Below are 19,747 nucleotides of genomic sequence, written 5' to 3' on the forward strand. Positions count from 1 at the left end.
AGTAGAGAAGGCTCAAGACCATGGAGAACTACAACTCCCATGAAAACCAGAACCATGGCTTCTATTCGAATAGTTATAACACAATGTTATGGGAATTGTAGTTCACTGAGGCAGCTCCACTCTTTGGTAGAGAAGACTCAAGACCATGGGGAACTACAACTCCCATGAAAACCAGAACCATGGCTTCTATTCGAATGGTTATGACACAATGCTATGGGAATTGTAGTTCACTGAGGCAGCTCCACTCTTTGGCACAGAAGGCTCAAGACAATGAGGAACTACAATTCCCTTGGAAGCCAGGACTATGGTTTCTATTCCAATGGTTATGACACAATGCTATGGGAATTGTAGTTCACTGAGGCAGCTCCGCTCTTTAGTAGAGAAGGCTCAAGACCATGGAGAACTACAACTCCCATGAAAACCAGAACCATGGCTTCTATTCGAATAGTTATAACACAATGTTATGGGAATTGTAGTTCACTGAGGCAGCTCCACTCTTTGGTAGAGAAGACTCAAGACCATGGGGAACTACAACTCCCATGAAAACCAGAACCATGGCTTCTATTCGAATGGTTATGATGCAATGCTATGGGAATTGTAGTTCACTGAGGCAGCTCCACTCTTTGGTAGAGAAGACTCAAGACCATGGGAACTACAACTCCCATGAAAACCAGAACCATGGCTTCTATTTGAATGGTTATGATGCAATGCTATGGGAATTGTAGTTCACTGAGGCAGCTCCACTCTTTGGTAGAGAAGACTCAAGAACATTGTGATCGAGGTGACCACCCCCCCCAGGACTTTGTAAAAGATAGTTCAAAAATCAAGACTTTATGTTCTATATTCCATATATTTATAGTAGAAGGTGATTGAGATTTTTTACTGGAGTTTACTGTGACTCTCTGCACAAAAGGTGTTTGACCTTTTAGCCTGAGGCAAGAGATAACAACTTCATGAATTGTAAAATCATGCTGCTAAAACTCCACTTTTATGAATTTCCATATTGGGTTCTCCAGATGTTATGAACTTCGTTCTTATCAAATATTTTCAATTGTTTATACCATTCATGATTCCCCTTTATGCAATGTAACTCACTTTTATGAATTCTCCCTTATTTCCATGAAATCTATCTATCTGCCTATATGTATTTGTACTCTTTGGGATCCCCGGAAAATATGTATTTTTCCCAGCATGGTTTATATTCCAACTTTATTTTATTTTTCATTTTATTTCATATAATTGTCAAGTCATGAAATCAAATAGGAAATATTTTGAACTCAACCTGAACCCCAGAACCCATCCCATTTCCTATGACCCAGGCTTCCCTTCCCAAAAACAAAAGGATAATCTGCCACCGCTAAACCCAATCAAATTCAGATTGCATGGACAATATAGGGCTTGAGTCGCCGAATTCGGAGTGTTGACCTAAAGGTGATTCGCCCCAAGGCAAACATTGTCATATCTCACCCAAAGGAAAATCCAGGACACCTCAGGAAGGCGCCCTGCAGAGCCTGTCAATATGGCTCATCACCACCCATCTTTGCTTCCATCTCTGACACCCCAAGGCATATCTGAAATCTGTATACGTGACAGAAACCCGGACACCCTTGATTGCTGCCATTAATCCCTTTAGAAATCGGTCTAGCAGGAATTAATCCGATATTTCCTGCCCTGTCACTTCATTGTTTCAATAACTCCCGCCTTCTCCTTCCTGATTGGCCCGAGTAGAGACAAAAGGCAGCTTCCTATTGGGCCAACGGAGCAAGGAGGGAAACGAAAGCCCGCCTCGTTCAACCTTCTAGCCTATCAACGATCAGATGGGCGGGGGAGCGGAGCGGGAAATTCAAAGGGCTGTCAGACTGAAATTTTGTATAAATATGGCTTTATTTTGATTATGTGGTACCCTAGTAGACTGAATGATCGCTACTAGAGTCCTCTTCAGCTGAATCGCTCAATAAAGACTCCTTGGCGGATTTTCCTTCAACTTTGGCGGACCTTCTTCATTTCGGCTTCAGGTTGTATTGCGGCTCATATTTTCCTATCGGCTCCGCCAAGGTCCGTTCTCTCAGGACCGGATCGGCTCTCTCCTTAAGGGCCCGATCCCCTAAAGCGCGGTCGACAACAACATGGGAAACTACAACTCCCATGAAAACCAGAACCATGACTTCTATTCGAATGGTTATGATGCAATGCTATGGGAATTGTAGTTCACTGAGGCAGCTCCACTCTTTGGCACAGAAGGCTCAAGACAATGAGGAACTACAATTCCCATGGAAGCCAGGACTATGGTTTCTATTCCAATGGTTATGACACAATGCTATGGGAATTGTAGTTCACTGAGGCAGCTCCACTCTTTGGTAGAGAAGACTCAAGACCATGGGGAACTACAACTCCCATGAAAACCAGAACCATGGCTTCTATTTGAATGGTTATGATGCAATTGTAGTTCACCGAGGCAGCTCCACTCTTTGGTAGAGAAGGCTCAAAGCAGATAATATAAGATTCTAAATGGGTTATATAGCTGTGTGGAAGGGCCTTGAGTCTACACTGCCATATAATCCAGTTAAAATCAGATAATCTGTATTTTATAGGCAGTGGGGAAGAGGCCTAAGTGAGGCCTAACTCTGCCTGTCCCCTGGCTGAATGGGTTGCTAGGAGACCAAGTGGGTGGAGCTTAGCCTTTGAACTGGCAGTAATTGGATAAAAACAATTATTCCTCTCCCTCTAATGAGGACTTTATTTTTCTTTTCTTTTTGTTGTATGAACGTAGAGGCATGGATGAGGGGTTGTGCTGAGGCGGGAGGTTAAAGAACCCCAGGAAATGCCATATATGGGCAGAGATGGTGACGGCTAGCGACCCGGGTGCATAAGCTCACAGAAACATGTGACTTCTGGGAAATCACGTGTTTCTGAAGAAATGAAAGCTAAAGATAAACAAACTGCGCATGCGCACACAGGCGCTCTGAGTGATTGTGAACACGACACAGAAAGAGTGCACCCGGGCCGCTGGTCAGTGCTGATTGGATACAAGTCGAGCCGCGTCACAACTCTAAGCCAATGAATTTGCTTGTGGGCGGGCATAACCCGAACCCTGTAATGTGTATAAATATTTACTCAGCCCACCGCTGGGGGTTCTCCCTGGGAAAGCACCGTGTTGTGCTAGGGGGAACCCCAGCGGCCGCTTGCCAATAAACTGTTTTCTTGGAAAGACTCCAGTTGTCCGTCTCCAATTCCTCCCACTGCGCTCGCAAGGACTGTAGCACAAAGGTTCCGCTACAGTGCTGCCAAGTTTAGTGTTTCTGGGATGTGTGGTTTTGTTGTTTTGTCCTAGGCCGAAATTTCATTACCCTTTTATATATATATAGATTCTGCAGCAGATGCACCAGAAGGCAGCTCTGTCTGGAGAAATGTTGTGCAGTGTGCCTTCAAAACCTTTCTGACCAAAAGCAGGGTTTTCTTGCCGTAAATCTAGTTTTTTATTTCCTTTGTATACCAGCTTTACGGTATGTATTGATTGCATTTCGATCCTGCCTTTGTGATACCGGCTGGTTACATTCACATGACCATTTGTAATATATATTTATTGCATGTATTTGCTGCCTTGGCGAGATTGGGCCCGGGCTGTGGCGCAGGTGGGAGAGCGAACCAGCTGCAATTAACTGCAATGAATCACTCTGACCAGGAGGTCATGAGTTCGAGGCCCGCTCGCTTGTTTGTCTTTGTTCTATGTTAAAAGGCATTGAATGTTTGCCTATATGTGTAGTGTGATCCGCCCTGAGTCCCTTTCGAGGTGAGAAAGAAGGGCGGAATATAAATGCTGTAAATAAATAATAAATAATTGACTCATTGCATTTGTATGCCGCCTTTTCCCCAAGGCAGCTTCCAAAACAGTTAAAAAGTTTCTCAGTAGAAATGATAGTTGTCGTTTCTTATTTTAGAAGGAAACAATGAAAGAAGCAAAGCTCATTATTATTTATTATTATTCGTTCTTTAATTTCTATCCCACATTTCTCCCAATGGACACACAACAGCCCTGGTTGAGAAAAAGAGAGAACGATTGACGTCTTGACAATAGGCTTTGTGGTTCTGCATAGAACTCGAACCTGGATCCCACAAGTCCTGGACAATACACTGCACTTTCCAGCTGGATATTTAAAATGGGATTTGTAGTTTTCAGGGCAATGGTTGGGCAGCTTGTAGACTCCTTGGCTCTTGATTTGCCTTTCCAGGCTGGACTCTGTATGGTGAGGTCTGAAAATATGGAGAAAAATATATTAAAATGTTTATCTCTATATCAACTATTTGCCAAAGAAAGAAGCCTATATAAACAGCTGCCTATTGCTAGCAAGAGCTGGCTCTGCTTTTCAATAGCAACAGTAATGGGTTGCTGTGAGTTTTCTGGGCTGAATGGCTATGTTCCTGCAGCACTCTCTCCTCATGTTCCACCTGCATATGTGGCTGATGCTAATAATATAATATATCGCATATACATATAATATTGATAATAATATTATAATGTAATACAAGATAAAACTAATAATAATACAATATAATAATTGTATATTATATATTACATGTAATATTACTAATAATATTGCTGTATAGTGGACTATATAATATAATACTAATATTGTGGTATGCTAAAATATATATTATGAGCCCCCAGTGGCGCAGTGGGTTAAAGCGTTGAGGTGCTGAACTTGCTGACCCAAAGGTCGGTGGTTCAAATCCAGGGAGCAGGGTGAGCTCCTGCTGTTAGCTCCAGCTTCTGCCAACCTAGCATTTTGAAAACATGCAAATGTGAGTAGATCAATAGGTACTGCACTGGCGGGAAGGTAACAGCGCTCCATGCAGTCATGCCAGCCACGTGACCTTGGAGATGTCTTCAGAGGTTCTGTTGTCAGTGAGGCAAGTGGAATATATATATATCCCTGTGGAATAATGTCCAGGGTGGGAGAAAGAGCCCTTGTCTGTTCAAAGCAAGTGTCCTGGACATTATTCGAGATATATACACTCCACTCCACTTGCTTCACTGCCAACAGAACCAATGAAGATGCCATTAGCCACAGATGAAGGTGAAACGTCAGGACAGAATGCTTCTGGAACATGGCCATACAGCCTGGAAAACTCACAGCAACCTAGTGATTCTGGCCATGAAAGCCTTCGACAACACTGCAACAATAATGCTCTTTATGAGCATCAAAGTCCTCACCGCATAGATATTTTCCGAAGAAGCATTCTCAGGATGGACCTGGGTTCAAAGGAAAACATGATCCATTAATGACTGACCTGCAGAGGATCTTAATTCTGTAATTCAAAAAACAGGGTTCACTGCAGACAGAACCCAACACCATTCAATTGCCCAACTTTTGGTCGGAGCGTACCATGGAGTTGTCTTCCAGAATCTAGCAAATTCCTAGAGAGGCAGCTCCTCTTGGAATTTGTGACATCCTCCGGTGCAGCTCTATGTGCCAACTTCTAATAGAATTGTTCTGGAGGACCTATAAAGGCGCAGAGATGTGTTCTCTCTAGGAATTTGCATTCCAGTACAATTCTGGTCAACTTAGAATTATTCTGGAGGACCTAGAAATTCCAAGAGACTCTCTTCATCCTCCAGTGTAACTCCAGTGTGACCAACTTCCAATAATGTCTAGAGGACCAATAATGTCTAGAGATGTGTCTTTTTAGGAATTTGTAGTAATCTAGTGCAATTCTGGTCAACTTTGAATCATTCTGGAGGACCTAGAAATGCCTAGAAATGTGTTCTCTCTAGGACTCTCTTTGTCCTCCAGTTGTTGTTTTTCGTGTCAGGAGCAACTTGAGCAACTGCAAATCACTTCTGGTGTGAGAGAATTGGCCATCCGCAAGGACATTGCCCAGGGGACGCCCGGATGTTTTGATGTTTTACCATCCTTGTGGGAGGCTTCCCTCATGTCCCTGCATGGAGCTGGAGCTGACAGAGGGAGCTTATCCACGCTCTCCCTGGGTGAGATTTGAACCTGGCAGCCTTCAGGTCAGCAACCCAACCTTCAAGTCACAAGGCTTTAACCCACTACGCCACCGGAGGCTCCTTGTCCTCCAGTGTAACTTTATGGCAACTTCCAATAGAATCATTCTAGAGGACCAATAGTGTCTGGAGATGTGTCCCTCTAGGAATTCCTAAGTCCTCTGGCACAAGTCTATGATCAATCTCCAACCAAATCATTCTGGAGGACCTAGAAATTCCCAGAGATGTGCTTTCAGGGAATCTGTAGGTCCTCCAGTGCAACTCTATAGTGGAGAACTAAGTGGGTATGATAGAGTCGCCTGGAGGATTTAACAAATTCCTATTTGCTGGTATGGGCCTATGGTTATGGCTCCAAGAGCGAGCATAAATTCACCCATGATGCCGGGGGTCCATAAGGGCAAACGTTCTCATAAGGCGGAGGCACAGAAGACGGAGGCGCAGAAGGTAAAGGCGCAGATGGCGGAGGCGTAGACGAGGTGGTGACAGCGACATGCCGGCTACTTCGTGGTTTTCGGAAACCTGGGGACATAACAAACTTTAAGTACTGATGGCATTTCTCAGGACTATATAGTGAAAATCACAGATGTCTATTATAACAATGTATCAAAATATGACAAACAAAAATTGCGGGGTTTTTTGACATCTCTATTGTATATGGTCTATATCATTTAGCCTCTGGGCAGATTACAATATTAGGCAGCTTTCCTTTTATTTTTATTTTCATAAAGAATACTTGAAGCAGAGCCTACGTATATCACCATAACAAAAAGGATTTAAAAATATATTCTCGCTTATCTGAAGAACAATTGAAACTGGAGATATACCCAGGAAACCAGTTAAAAACAACCATATAACCTCTGTTTTCCAAGACGTAACCAGTTCCAGCCTTTCATCGGCCACTCACGACGGATTAATGACGGATCCCTTTTCCATTATTCTGGAATTCACCTTTGTTATGATTATAAGACTTTAACCAGAATTGATTTTTGACTGAGACTGTTTAATACCAATTTATGTTTAATTCAATTTTATAATCCCTCCAGGATTATAAAAATACGGAGACTGTTTGATTCCGATCCGTGATTAACTCGGTTGAAATTTATAGGAAATCCTCCCAGAACTACAGCGACTTGTATAATTACTTGTTTGCTTTGACATACTTAGATAAATAATATTTTGGTATTAATCCTATATGATTTCAGAGGACATAGTTATATTTTGGATAAAGTGATATGTATATGGTGCTCTAATTTACATACTGTTTTCAACTCGCATATTGGATCATTATTGTTTATCATATTTTGATACATTTCTTAGGACTAACCTGGCATGTCCCTAAAAAAGGGCTGAAAAACTAGGCTTATACTCGAGTATATACAGTACATGTATATAGATTTGTTTCACTGTTTTTACGAATATGTAAATTGAAAATAAAAAACATTTTGATCACAAAATTATTTAAATTAGTCTTCTCTGTTTTCCTTGCCAATCTAGACCTCCCATTGGCTGCATCACGTTGAATCCGACCCTCCCGGGTCCCGAGGATCTTACTCACGGACACAGAAGAAAATCAGAAACCCGGCTCCGATGAGCAGGACAGTCATGGTAACGGCGACCACGATAGTCACCATTCTGTTATAATTCCATGCAGCTTCATCCCAGGTAGAAGTCCCTGAATCTAGAGAGGAATCGGGGAATGTAAGGACCTAGTATGCACCAAGGACTGGCAATTTCACTCTTGATTTGACATGTGAAGGTCTGGAGGATTGTCCAAAACAGGAAACGGTTGAAAAGTGGAACCTAGTTTTTCTTCTTATCTTGCAACGACACGTTTGAACACTAGATGGTGCTGTGCTGACCAAGAAAGAGAAAACAGGCTGCTTAAGAACTGAAAGAGCGGACCAAGGTTGAAAGTGAAAGTCAAAAGGGTTGAAAATGGAGCCAACAGATGGGACCAAGGGTTGAAAATGGGGTCAAAAGTGTTTGGATTTTTATGTAATTTTTATATAATTTTGTTTGACTACACGTAGTTTAATTTATTGCTGTTAGGTTTAATTTATTAATGTTAGACTTTGAATTGATGTGAGGTTTTAATGTTATTTTTATATGTGGGGTTTCTCTGGGATTTTTGTGTCAGCATTTGTTTGTTTATGGAGGCATTATATAATAATAATAATAATAATAATAATAATAATAATAATAACTTTATTTTTATACCCTGCCCCATCTCCCTGAAGGGACTCGGGGCGGCTTACATGGGGCCTTGCCCGATACAACAATCAAATATCAATAACAAAGCAATAACACAATTATCCCAATAAAAACATCAACATCAGTATAAACAATCATTAAAATCAACATGAAGCATACAACGTTAAAAACAGGAGACTAATTCATATATGAGAGCCATGCGTGAGTTAGGGCCTAGCACTCAAGACCTGGCTCTTTACTAGAGCTTTTAATCTATGTTAATTTTATCAATATTTGTATGTATGTATTTTTATCCTTTACAATTTTATCTTGTAAATCGCCTAGAGCATCTTGGATGGAGGGCGATTAATAAGTAATTAAATGATGATGATGATGATGATGATGATGATGACGAATGTTTGCCATTTTATGTTGGAATCCGCCCTGAGTCCCCTTACCTAGCTTACCTAGCTTCCAACAGACCTTAGAACCTCCGAGGATGCCTGCCATAGATGTGGGCGAAACATCAGGAGAGAATGCTTCTGGAACAGGCATGTTGCCTCAACAGCGCCCCCTACAGGATGGCACCACAGGCAACTGCCTAGTTTGCCTCGCGGTTGAACCGCCCCTGCTTCTAGGACCCCTTGAACCAAAGCCAAGCTCACCTGAGACCTGGAGGTTGACCTGTCCCCTCTCTGTTGAGTTCCCACCTCGGTCTATAAGCACCGTATAGAATCCAGCGTCTTCTTTCTGGACCCCTTGGATGGAGAGGGAGCAGTCCAGCCCCACGCTCTCCCTCTCGTTGTAGGCCTCTCCAGTCTCGAAAAGGTAAGGCGACATTCCCTCTTGGGACAGGATCACCTTATTCCCCTGGAGCCACTGGCATTTTCGGAAGAGTCCTGCAAAGATTCGGGGGGACAGGCTGACGCTCTGGCCCTTGGGGATCGGGTTCGAGGGACGCACCGTGATAGTAATGTCCTGGCCACAAATCATTGGAATGGAGGCTGCAGAAGAAGGAGGGGAACAGAAGTATGTTAGAGCCCTCTTATCACCACAATGCAGCTTGGAATGTAATGTGGGAATAAAGGGGAATATAATGGGATATGGTCAGAAATGCATCTTGGAATACAATGGAGGATATAAAGGGGATATCATATTTATATTTATACTAGCTTGGGGACCCGGCGATGCCCGGATTATTTGATAAAGGCATTGTTCGTCTTTGATTGTTAGGTATTCTCAGTTTGGAGTGGGTGAACTACAGTTCCCAGAATCATGGCTCAATCCTTCCCAAACCCTGTCAGGGGGAAACCTTTACCACCTATAATGGGATATGACTATGGTTTTTTTCTTAGGCGATCCCTCGTAGTTCGAGGACGATTGTCTTCCATCTTGGGGGTGTGTCTGTAGGTGGCTGAAGAGACCTATTCTTGATCTGCATGTTCTCTTGCAGTGAGGACATCGGTTTCCAGGTGGAAGCTGGTCCCGGTCAGGGTTGGCTTGAGGCTCCTTCCTCTTGGCCCGTTTCTCCCTTAAGCCCTCCATTCGTGCCTCTTCAAACTCCGCAGCACTGCTGGTCACAGCTGACCTCCAATTAGAGCACTCAAGGGCCAGGGCTTCCCAGTTCTCAGTGTCTATGCCACAGTTGGCTTTAAGCCCATCTTTAAATCTCTTTTCCTGCCCACCAACATTACGTTTCCCGTTGTTAAGTTCGGAGTAGAGTAGCTGCTTTGGGAGATGGTGCTCTTTGGGTATTTGGACAACGTGGCATTCAGTCCAGCGGAGTTGATGGCGTAGGAGCATTGCTTCAATGCTGGTGGTTTTTGCTTCCTCAAACGCTGACATTTGTCTGCCTGTCTTCCCAAGAGATTTGCAGGATTTTTCTGAGGAAAACTAATGGAAATGCTCCAGGAGTTGAGTGTGACATCTGTAGACCGTCCACGTTTCGCAGGCGTAGAGCAGGGTTGGGAGGACAATGGCTTTGTAAACAAGCACCTTGGTATTTTTACGGATGTCCCAATCCTCAAACACTCTCTGCTTCATTCTGAAAAATGCTGCACTCGCAGAGCTCAGGCGGTGTTGTATTTCAGTGTCAAACACTCTGTGCTTCATTCTGAAAAATGCTGCACTCGCAGAGCTCAGGCGGTGTTGTATTTCAGTGTCAAACACTCTGTGCTTCATTCTGAAAAATGCTGCACTCGCAGAGCTCAGGCAGTGTTGTATTTCAGTGTCAAACACTCTGTGCTTCATTCTGAAAAATGCTGCACTCGCAGAGCTCAGGCAGTGTTGTGTTTCAGTGTCAAACACTCTCTGCTTCATTCTGAAAAATGCTGCACTCGCAGAGCTCAGGCGGTGTTGTATTTCAGTGTCAAACACTCTCTGCTTCATTCTGAAAAATGCTGCACTCGCAGAGCTCAGGCGGTGTTGTATTTCAGTGTCAATGTTGACTTTTGTGGAGAGGTGGCTGCCAAGGGAGCGGAAATGGTCAACATTTCCTAATGTGACACCATTAAGCTGTATTCCTGGCATTGCAGAGGGATTAGCTGGTGCCTGTTGGAAGAGCACTTTGGTTTTCTCGATGTTCAGTGAAAGGCCGAGCTTCTCGTATGCTTCTGCGAAGGTGTTTAGAGTGGCTTGTAGGTCTTCTGAATGCACGCAGACTAAGTTGTCATCAGCATATTTGTGATGCCTCATGGGCCTTGTAGTCCTGCTCCCAGTGCCATCGTGGCCAATGAAGACGAAAACATGGGGTTTTCGCCGGTTCAGCAAGAGCCGGAATCTTTCCAGATGCCTGATGTTGATGTTTTTGCCCAAGAACCCATTAAAACAGACCTTGAGCAGTTCTCACTCCCTTTTGCTAGGAGACAGTCCTATACTGCAGACAGGGGAGTGAAAGAACAGGTTCGCAGGAGTTTGAGAATTGCAGCTAAACAAGACACTGATTAGCCATGTTTCCCCTGGGAAAATCTAGGGAGTCTCACATCTGGAGAAAGCTGAGTTTCGTTTCCTGTTCTCTAGGGAAAGAGAACACTGGACACCTGCTTGGCAGGAAAACGAGACCCAGATATAGGTGCCTGGCACGGTAGGTTCCGTGCGGAGTCAACAGAGCAGCTTCAGGAGTGAATTCGTGTTTCCAGCCTTGTGTGGACTTCACAAAGTCCGCAAATCCAGTTTCCTTGCCTTGCCTATCCAAGTATTCAAGAATTGCCTTGCCTCGTTCCTAGTCACGGACCTTGTTCCTAGAATCAAGTTTTGTTTCCAGCCTTGTTGTAGATTTACCTTGGACCTTGAAAGACCCTGGACAATTCCCCACACTATTGCTTGGCAATAGTTTATTGGATTTTATCTTTGGACTCTAATATCATTTATTGGACAAAACATTTCTGGACTATATTTGACCTCATTTGATAGGTCTGCTTCTGGACTATATTTTCTACTTGTTTTTATTATTCTTATATATTTCCTTAATAAAGATATTAGATAGTTATTGGCCTCCGTGTTCGGTTCTTGGTGCTCCGTTGCCTTGAGCGTGACAATATTGGAGTTCTATAACAGATGTTGTGGTGACCTTGGTTTTGGCTCGCAGTCTGCTGAGGTTGAATAGCTTGCCATCTGTCCGATAGATGATTTCCACTCCGGTGAGAAGCTTCCCATCAACAAGGTGAAGTATCATAGCGATGAAGATGGAGAATAAGGTCGGGGCAATAACACATCCCTGGTTGACACCCGATTCCACCTTAAATGGGTCACTTTGGGAGCCGTTGCTGTCCAAGACTGTTGCCATCATGTCATCATGGAGGAGCCGCAGGATGTTCACAAATTTGTCAGGGCCTGATTTTTTGGAGGATGGTCCAGAGAGCAATGAAGATGATGTCCACTGTTCCACTTGTGATACAGTGATGAATATGATTCTACTCCCCTATTGTTTTGCAAGTTCTGTCCATTACATTCCCCTTTATACCCTCTGTTACAACACTGAGTCGAGGCAATGGCCATTTTGGCCAGTTGCATCCGTTCCGGCTCCGCTCCGGTTTTTGGCGAAGGCTGCAAGTGGTGTGTAACTTACCCAGTGTGTACACACAGCCCTACCTTTTCTCCATCCTATAAAAGCTATCTAACCTCATAAAAACAGAAGCAAGAGGAACTTCAATAAAATTTCAAACCAGGTCTAAGGCCTTCCTGTTTGGCAGTTGGAGAAAAATCCCTTTTTAAAGATTGCAGATTTTTGGAGTTTTTTCTTTTTTTTCTCTGGTGTTTATTTATTCATTTATTACATTTCTATAGAACACAATGGCCTAGGCTCCCTAGGTGGCTAATTATGTACAATTAATCATAAATATAATTATGAAATGCAGAATACAGAGAAATAGTTAATTTATACATTTGCATATTTATGTGTGCCACTGCTTTGGCTTATAGTATCTCCTCCAAATTTTGAAAGGTTTCTACTATTTTTAGTATAAACTAGCTTTGCCCGGCCACGTGTTGCTGTGGCTTATGGGAATCCTTTGTTAGCCAGGTGGAATAGCAGTGAATAGCCTTGCAGTCTCAAAGCCTGGCCGTTTTCTGGAGTAGCTGGAGCTTTTTGTTGTATGAACGTAGAGGCATGGATGAGGGGTTGTGCTGCCAAGTTTAGTGTTTTTGGAATGTGTAGTTTTGTTGTTTTGTCCTAGGCCGAAATTTCATTACCCTTTTATATATATAGATAGATTCACCAAAGCACTGTATTTAAATAGTATGCATCCTGATGTTTTTCATAAGGAGTAATAAAATTAAATCAAATCCAGTTAATTATGTGTATTACAAAAGCTACTATTTTCAAATACACTGTACTTATTGTACTTATTGATTCTTGGAGTTGCAGCTCCAAAAAGTGAGAGCTTTCCTAAGTTATCCCAGCATTATCACATTTAGTGGTATTATCACATTTATTATTTTTCTCTATTATTGTTGCTACTATTATATTTATTTTACTCTATTTTTTATTTTTTATTAATAATACATTTATTATTTCACTCTGATTTTATTATTATGATATTTATTATTTTACTCTATTTATTACTACATGTATTATTTTCCTGTATTTATTATTATTATTATTATTATTATTATTATTATTATTATTATTATGACATGTATTATTTTACTCTATTATTATTAAAAGGATACATAAACACATTTACATTGAAGATGAGAATAATGACTTAATCAGAGTTGGACAATCTTATCTTAAATTAGAACTTTATGTAAATACAGTAGAGTCTCACTTATTCAACAGAAACGGGCCGGCAGAATGTTCGATAAGCGAATATCTTCGATAATGTTATGTTGTAATTACTGTATTTATGAATTTAGCATCAAAATATCACGATATATCGAAGACATTGACTACAAAAATGGCTTGGATTATCCAGAGGCTTGGATAAATGAGACTCTACTGTATATGTGTGTGTGTGTGTGTGTGTGTGTGTGTGTGTGTGTATATATATATATATATATTATTCTATTATTATTGTAGTATATTATCATATTATTACTATTATATTACTATTATATTATTTATTATTCATGACTACATTGAAACTAGAATAGAGAGAAATCAGCGTGGAAACTGCAAGAGGTACCATAGATTGTTGTACATGGAAATAATGGTAGTAAATAGTTTTTGATTTATTGAATACAGTTATAGATTACAATTACAGTAGAATCTCACTTATCCAACGTAAACGGGCCGGCAGAACGTTGGATAAACGAATATGTTGGATAATAAGGAGAGATTAAGGAAAAGCCTATTAAACATTAAATTAGGTTATGATTTTACAATTTAAGCACCAACACATCATGTTATACAACAAATTTGATAGAAAAAGTAGTTTAATACACAGTAATGCTATGTAGTAATTACTGTATTCATGAATTTAGCACCAAAATATCATGATGTATTGAAAACATTGATTACAAAAATGCGTTGGATAATCCAGAACGTTGGATAAGCGAGTGTTGGATAAGTGAGATTCTACTGTATATATTTTTGTTATTTAAGCTATACATATTGCAAAATTATGGTTTTTTTTTCTCAAAGTGACACACCACCCAAGTCATGCTAGGTTTGTTTGGTGAATTTTGACACACCAAGTGCAAAAGGTTGCCCATCATTGGTCTAAAGATATTGAATAGAACCGGGCCCAGGACGGAGCCCTGCTGATGGCACTCCACTCGTGACTTCTTTCCAGGATGAAGACGACGCATTGGTGAGAATCACCCTTTGGGTTCGTTCACTTAGCCAATTACAGATCCACCTCACCGTAGTTTTGTTTAGTTTGTTTGCCAGAAGGTCTCTGATGCCTCTTACCTGCGAGGAGGAATCCCTGCCAGCAGCGCTTCCAGCCTTGAGGAGACCCCCAAGTGTGGCCGAGACCCCAGTCCCTCCCAGTACTCATGCTGGTCTTGAGTGGGGGTCTTTGGCCAGCTCCCTTGTGCCTTGGCTGCCTCCAAACTGGGCAAGGTGGAGCCTGAGATAGCCGGCCCATGGGACTCACGTGGGTGGGAGGAAAGGCACACCGGAGGCTGAAGGGTTGGACTTTGGACCCGTCTACACTGACCCTTTCATGCAGTTTGGAGCCTGCGACGGCCGGGCAACAAATCCCCACAAAAGCACCCTTTATATACCCTGTTTCCCCGAAAATAAGACATCCCCAGAAAATAAGACCTAGTAGAGATTTTGCTGAATTGCTAAATATAAGGCCTCCCCTGAAAGGAAGACCTAGCAAAGTTTTTGTTTGGAAGCATGCCCACCAAACAGAACACCAGCACATGCGGGATTGGTAAATTTACATACCATAGAGTGTTGTACATGGAAATAATGGTAGTAACAAGAAACTCTTGATAGGATTCACAGTTTGTCTGGTTATGCTGGTTTGTGATGACAACTACTGGGCAGTATATAATTGTTCATTTCTTTTGTTCAACAATAAAAGTGAATTCTTCTTCATGGAAAATTAAGACATCCCTTGAAAATAAGACCTAGAGCATCTTTGGGAGCAAAAATTAATACAAGACACTGTCTTATTTTCGGGGAAACACGGTATATACTAGCTTTAAAGAACAAGAAAATCTTGAATCTAGAAGGTTTTGACCTAAAAGCCGACTGGCATTTATATATATGGCACAAAGCAGACAAAAATGATAAGAAAATATTCAGAAACCATATAATAAGAACTTCACTAAACAACATATGGGAGAAATAAAATAAGAATGTTCACCAAGACTCCAATGTGGCTATCGCCACTAGCAATAACTCAGAAGAGTATCCAAAGCAACATAAACTGGCCCACATACAGAGATGTCCTCACAAGTCAAGAAAATGAATACGTACTAAAATCACAAGAAGAAATATTGAAATCATTTGGTCACTTATCATGGATCCACTACAGGCAAATAAAGGAAGAATACATTAAGGATAAACAAGATGGCTTCATGAAGAAAGACTCAGAATGGGACAAAATTCTAGAGTCCGAGAACAAATTAATTACAAAGATATATAAGAAACTCTTGGAGTGGAATACCGAGGAAGAACAAATTAAGGGAAGCATGGTGCAATGGTCCAAAGACATAGGAAGGCCTATAAGATATGAGGAATGGGAATCAATCTGGAAGAAAAATATAAAACAAACATATGCAACCGACTTAAAAGAAAATCAATACAAAATGATTTACAGATGGTACATCACTCCAAAAAAAAGCCATTACAACAAAAATATTCAAATAAAATGCTGGAAATGCCAGGTGAATGAGGGCAGTTTCTACCACATGTGGTGGTCCTGTCCCGAAACAAAGAGGTACTGGAAAAAAATCCACGAAGAATGTCAAAAAATAATGGGAAAGAAACTACATATGAGACCAGAACTATACCTATTGGGCCTAAAAAATTTGAAATTGAATACAAATGAGGAAAAAATTCTAAACTATTTGGTTATAGGAGCCAGGATTGCCTTCGCCAAACTATGGAGAACAAACCAGACCCCTTCAATCAATCAATGGCTATTAAAAGTATGGGAAATAAAGACCATGGACAGACTAACCTTCCTGAGGAAGAAACACCATGGACAACCAATAAAAGAAACCGACTGGTCAACATTTGAAGAATACATAAGGAAAAGACGGACATACTTCGAAGAAATTCCATAAGAACAAACAGAAATATACAAATCTCGCAACACAATAAGTCGCTTCAGGAGGCAAACGGACCCCCCCCCCCCCCCACCCAAAGAGACAGTTACCCATGGAATAGCCGACACCACAACGGGACTACTCTCTGACATCCAAAGACTCAAACGACATTCCCGAACCTCTCTCCAGCCCCCTCCCCCTCCCCCCTCCTAAAACCCACCCCTTTGCTTTTGTTTCTCCTCCTTTCCCCTTTTTCCTCCCCCCTCTTCTATATCCTCGCTCCCAGCCCCACCCCCTCATCCCTACCCCCCTACTTCCCTCTCCCATTTTTGAACCCCACTATTTTAAACCTGTATGCAAAAATACTTAATAATATATATATATATATATATATATATATATATATATATAGACACACACACACACACACACATACATACACTAGCTTGGCGACCCGGCGGTGCCCGGGTCATCTGAGAATGGTATTACAGTAGAGTCTCACTTATCCAACACTCGCTTATCCAACGTTCTGGATTATCCAACGCATTTTTGTAGTCAATGTTTTCAATATATCATGATATTTTGGTCCTAAATTCATGAATACAGTAATTACTACATAGCATTACTGCGTATTGAACTACTTTTTCTGCCAAATTTGTTGTCTAACATGATGTTTTGGTGCTTCATTTGTAAAATCATAACCTAATTTGATGTTTAATAGGCTTTTCCTTAATCCCTCCTTATTATCCAACATATTCGCTTATCCAACGTTCTGCCGGCCCGTTTACGTTGGATAAGTGAGACTCTACTGTATTTGTCTTTCAATGTTATGTATTCTCAGTTTGGAGTGGGCGAACTATAATTCCCAGAATCGTGGGTCAATCCTCCCCAAACCCTGCCAGTATTCAAAGTGGGCCATTGTGGGTCTGTGTAGCAAGCGTGGTCCAGATCTGTCGTTGGCTGGTCATGGCCTGGCTGCAGTGCTCTCTGGATGGGGTGAACTACTACAACTCCCAGATTCCCGGGGCAATTGTCCTGAAACATCTGTCAGTATCCACAGCAGGCTATGTTGAGTCTGTGTGCCAGGTTTGATCCAGATCCGTCATTGGCTGGGTTCAGTGCTCTTTGGATGTAGGTGAACTACAACTCCCAAAATAAAGGCCCATTCCCACAAACATCTGCAGTATGTTCAGTTGGTCTTGAGGCTTCTCTGTGTGAAGTGTGGTCCCGTCCCATTGTCGGTGGGGGTCACTGTTTCTCTGGATGCAGGTGAACTATAACTCCCTTTTCCCCAAAGTAGTCCAATATGTTCTATTGGTTATGGGGGTTCTGTGTGCCAAGTGTGGTCCTGGTCCATCATTGGTGGGGTTCGATTGCAGGTGAACTATAAATCCCAGTACCTACTACTCCCAAATGTCTAGGTCAATTCCTCTCAAAACCCACCAGTATTCAGATCTGGGCATATCGAGTATGCATGGCAAGTTTGGCCGAGAGCCATCATTGTTTGGGTCCATAGCGTTCTGGGTGTAGTTGAACTACAACTACATTCCCCAGTAAGAGTCACAGGGCTCTGACTTGATGCAGGGTGAACTACAATTTCCACCCTGTGGAGTCAATCCCCAAACTCCTCCAGTAAGTTTAGTTGCAGCTCAGTTGTGCTCTGTTTGTTATGCAGAGAGATTGGAAAGGAAAGGTCAGTGGGCGGGGCCATGCAAATGACACAGCAATGGAGAACCCTGGGATTCCTGCCTGTGGTGGAAGAAAAAGAAAAATCTAGGATGAAATGGTCCCCAAACGAAAGCATTCCTTGGGTGGTGGGACGTAGTGTTTGGGAAGGACATTGGCAGGGGCTGGGATGCATGTTCATGGCGCTCGCTGTAACCACAATGTCAGTGGAAAAGAGTGACTTGCTAGATTCTTAACCCTGGGAAGTATAGCCTGTTTATTGAGGCTGGAGGCTGTCTGTGTAAGCAGACATCTGTGCCACATATACACATATGGGTTTTCGCTTTTATTATGGATTTAGATTAGATTTAGATTTAGATTTAGATTAGATAGATTAGATTTAAATAGATTAGATCAGGGGTCCCCAAACTAAGGCCCGGGGGCCGGATGCGGCCCTCCAAGGTCATTTACCTGGCCCCCGCCCTCAGTTTTATAATATAATATATTGTATATACATATAATATTGATAATAATAGTATAATGTAATACAATATAACACTAATAGTATTACCATATAATAATATTAATTATATATTCTATATTACATATAATATTACAGTATAGTGGTATAGTTCAATATACTAATCTATAATGCTAATATTGTGCTATGCTAATAATATAATATATTGTATGTACATATAATTTGTAAGCCACTCTGAGTCCCCTTTGAGGTGAGAAGGGTGTGATACAAATGTAGCAAATTAATGCAGTAAATAAATAAATAATAAATAAATACATTTTAGACTTAGGCTCGCCCGAAGTCTGAAATGACTTGAAGGCACACAACAACAACAACAACAACAACAATCCTAATTAACTTGACTATCTCATTGGCCAGAAGCAGAACCACACTTCCCATTGAAATCCTGATAAATGTATGTTGGTTAAAATTGTTTTTATTTTTAAATATTGCATTGTTCTTTCGTTGTTCTTCTTGTTGTTGTTTTTGCACTACAAATAAGACATGTGCAGTGTGCATCGGAATTTGTTTGTATTTTTTTTTTCAAATGATAATCCGGCCCCTCAACGGTCTGAAGGATTGTGGACCGGCCCTCGGCTTAAAAAGTTTGAGGACCCCTGGATTAGATTAAGATTTAGATTTAGATTAGATTAGATAGATTTAGATTAGATTAGATTAGATTAGATTTTTATATATGAGTTTTACCTTATAAGATAGAGTAAATTAACATCGAAAGAGTGAGAACATTTGATTGTATAGAAAGTAGGAAAACTGCGGTTAAAAAAGGATCAAAAAGGGAGAAAGAAAGAAAACCAAAAACAAAGCTAAAGTGTCCATATTTATATAAAAAAATAAGAATAATAAATCTGAACAAATTGCGATATAAAAATGCAAAAGTATTTGGCAAAGAAACACACCAAAAAGCAAAAAAGCATTAGCACTGGCATTAAACACTTCGAATAAAATTGCTAGGTTAGAAGCAGCTAACATTGGAAATGCTCTAACAAAGAACTGCCAAAAACTGTTAAAGTTAAACTAAACAATCATTGTTGTTCCAATACGACAGTTGGAAAATAAATGCTTTATTTTATTTAATAAATTCTGCCTGAAATGCAGGCATTTATATTCTACCATCTAAGGAAATACATTAAAAGGTATTTTTAATGTACTAAAAAGCAAAAATATACTATTCTAGG

General features: G+C 41.2%; 1 protein-coding gene across 1 annotated transcript; it reads right to left on the minus strand.

The window, feature by feature from the left end:
• Nucleotides 1–3,966: 3,966 nt before the first annotated feature.
• On the minus strand, nt 3,967–14,662 carry LOC103281273 (uncharacterized). Its single transcript, XM_062962243.1, has 6 exons — nt 14,550–14,662; nt 8,863–9,201; nt 7,563–7,685; nt 6,381–6,526; nt 5,213–5,251; nt 3,967–4,251 (listed from the first exon to the last, which is right to left on the minus strand). Exons 1-6 carry the CDS (start codon nt 14,635–14,637, stop codon nt 4,174–4,176), a joined length of 813 nt encoding a protein of 270 aa, XP_062818313.1. The 5' UTR covers nt 14,638–14,662; the 3' UTR covers nt 3,967–4,173.
• Between the last annotated feature and the right edge of the window lie 5,085 nt (nt 14,663–19,747).

The sequence above is a fragment of the Anolis carolinensis genome, unplaced genomic scaffold (assembly GCF_035594765.1).
Source record: "Anolis carolinensis isolate JA03-04 unplaced genomic scaffold, rAnoCar3.1.pri scaffold_10, whole genome shotgun sequence".
NCBI classification, from domain to species: domain Eukaryota; kingdom Metazoa; phylum Chordata; class Lepidosauria; order Squamata; family Dactyloidae; genus Anolis; species Anolis carolinensis.

What these genes read in the sequence shown, in the direction of transcription:
- LOC103281273 (XM_062962243.1), bottom strand. Translation starts at nt 14,637, where the DNA reads ATGAGTACTGGGAGGGACTGGGGTCTCGGCCACACTTGGGGGTCTCCT. An exon ending in GCAGGGATTCCTCCTCGCAG is followed by an intron (nt 9,202 to 14,549) that starts GTAAGAGGCATC and finishes CTTCTTCTGCAG; the next exon opens with CCTCCATTCCAATGATTTGT. An exon ending in CTTCGGAAAATATCTATGCG is followed by an intron (nt 4,252 to 5,212) that starts GTGAGGACTTTG and finishes CCATATTTTCAG; the next exon opens with ACCTCACCATACAGAGTCCA.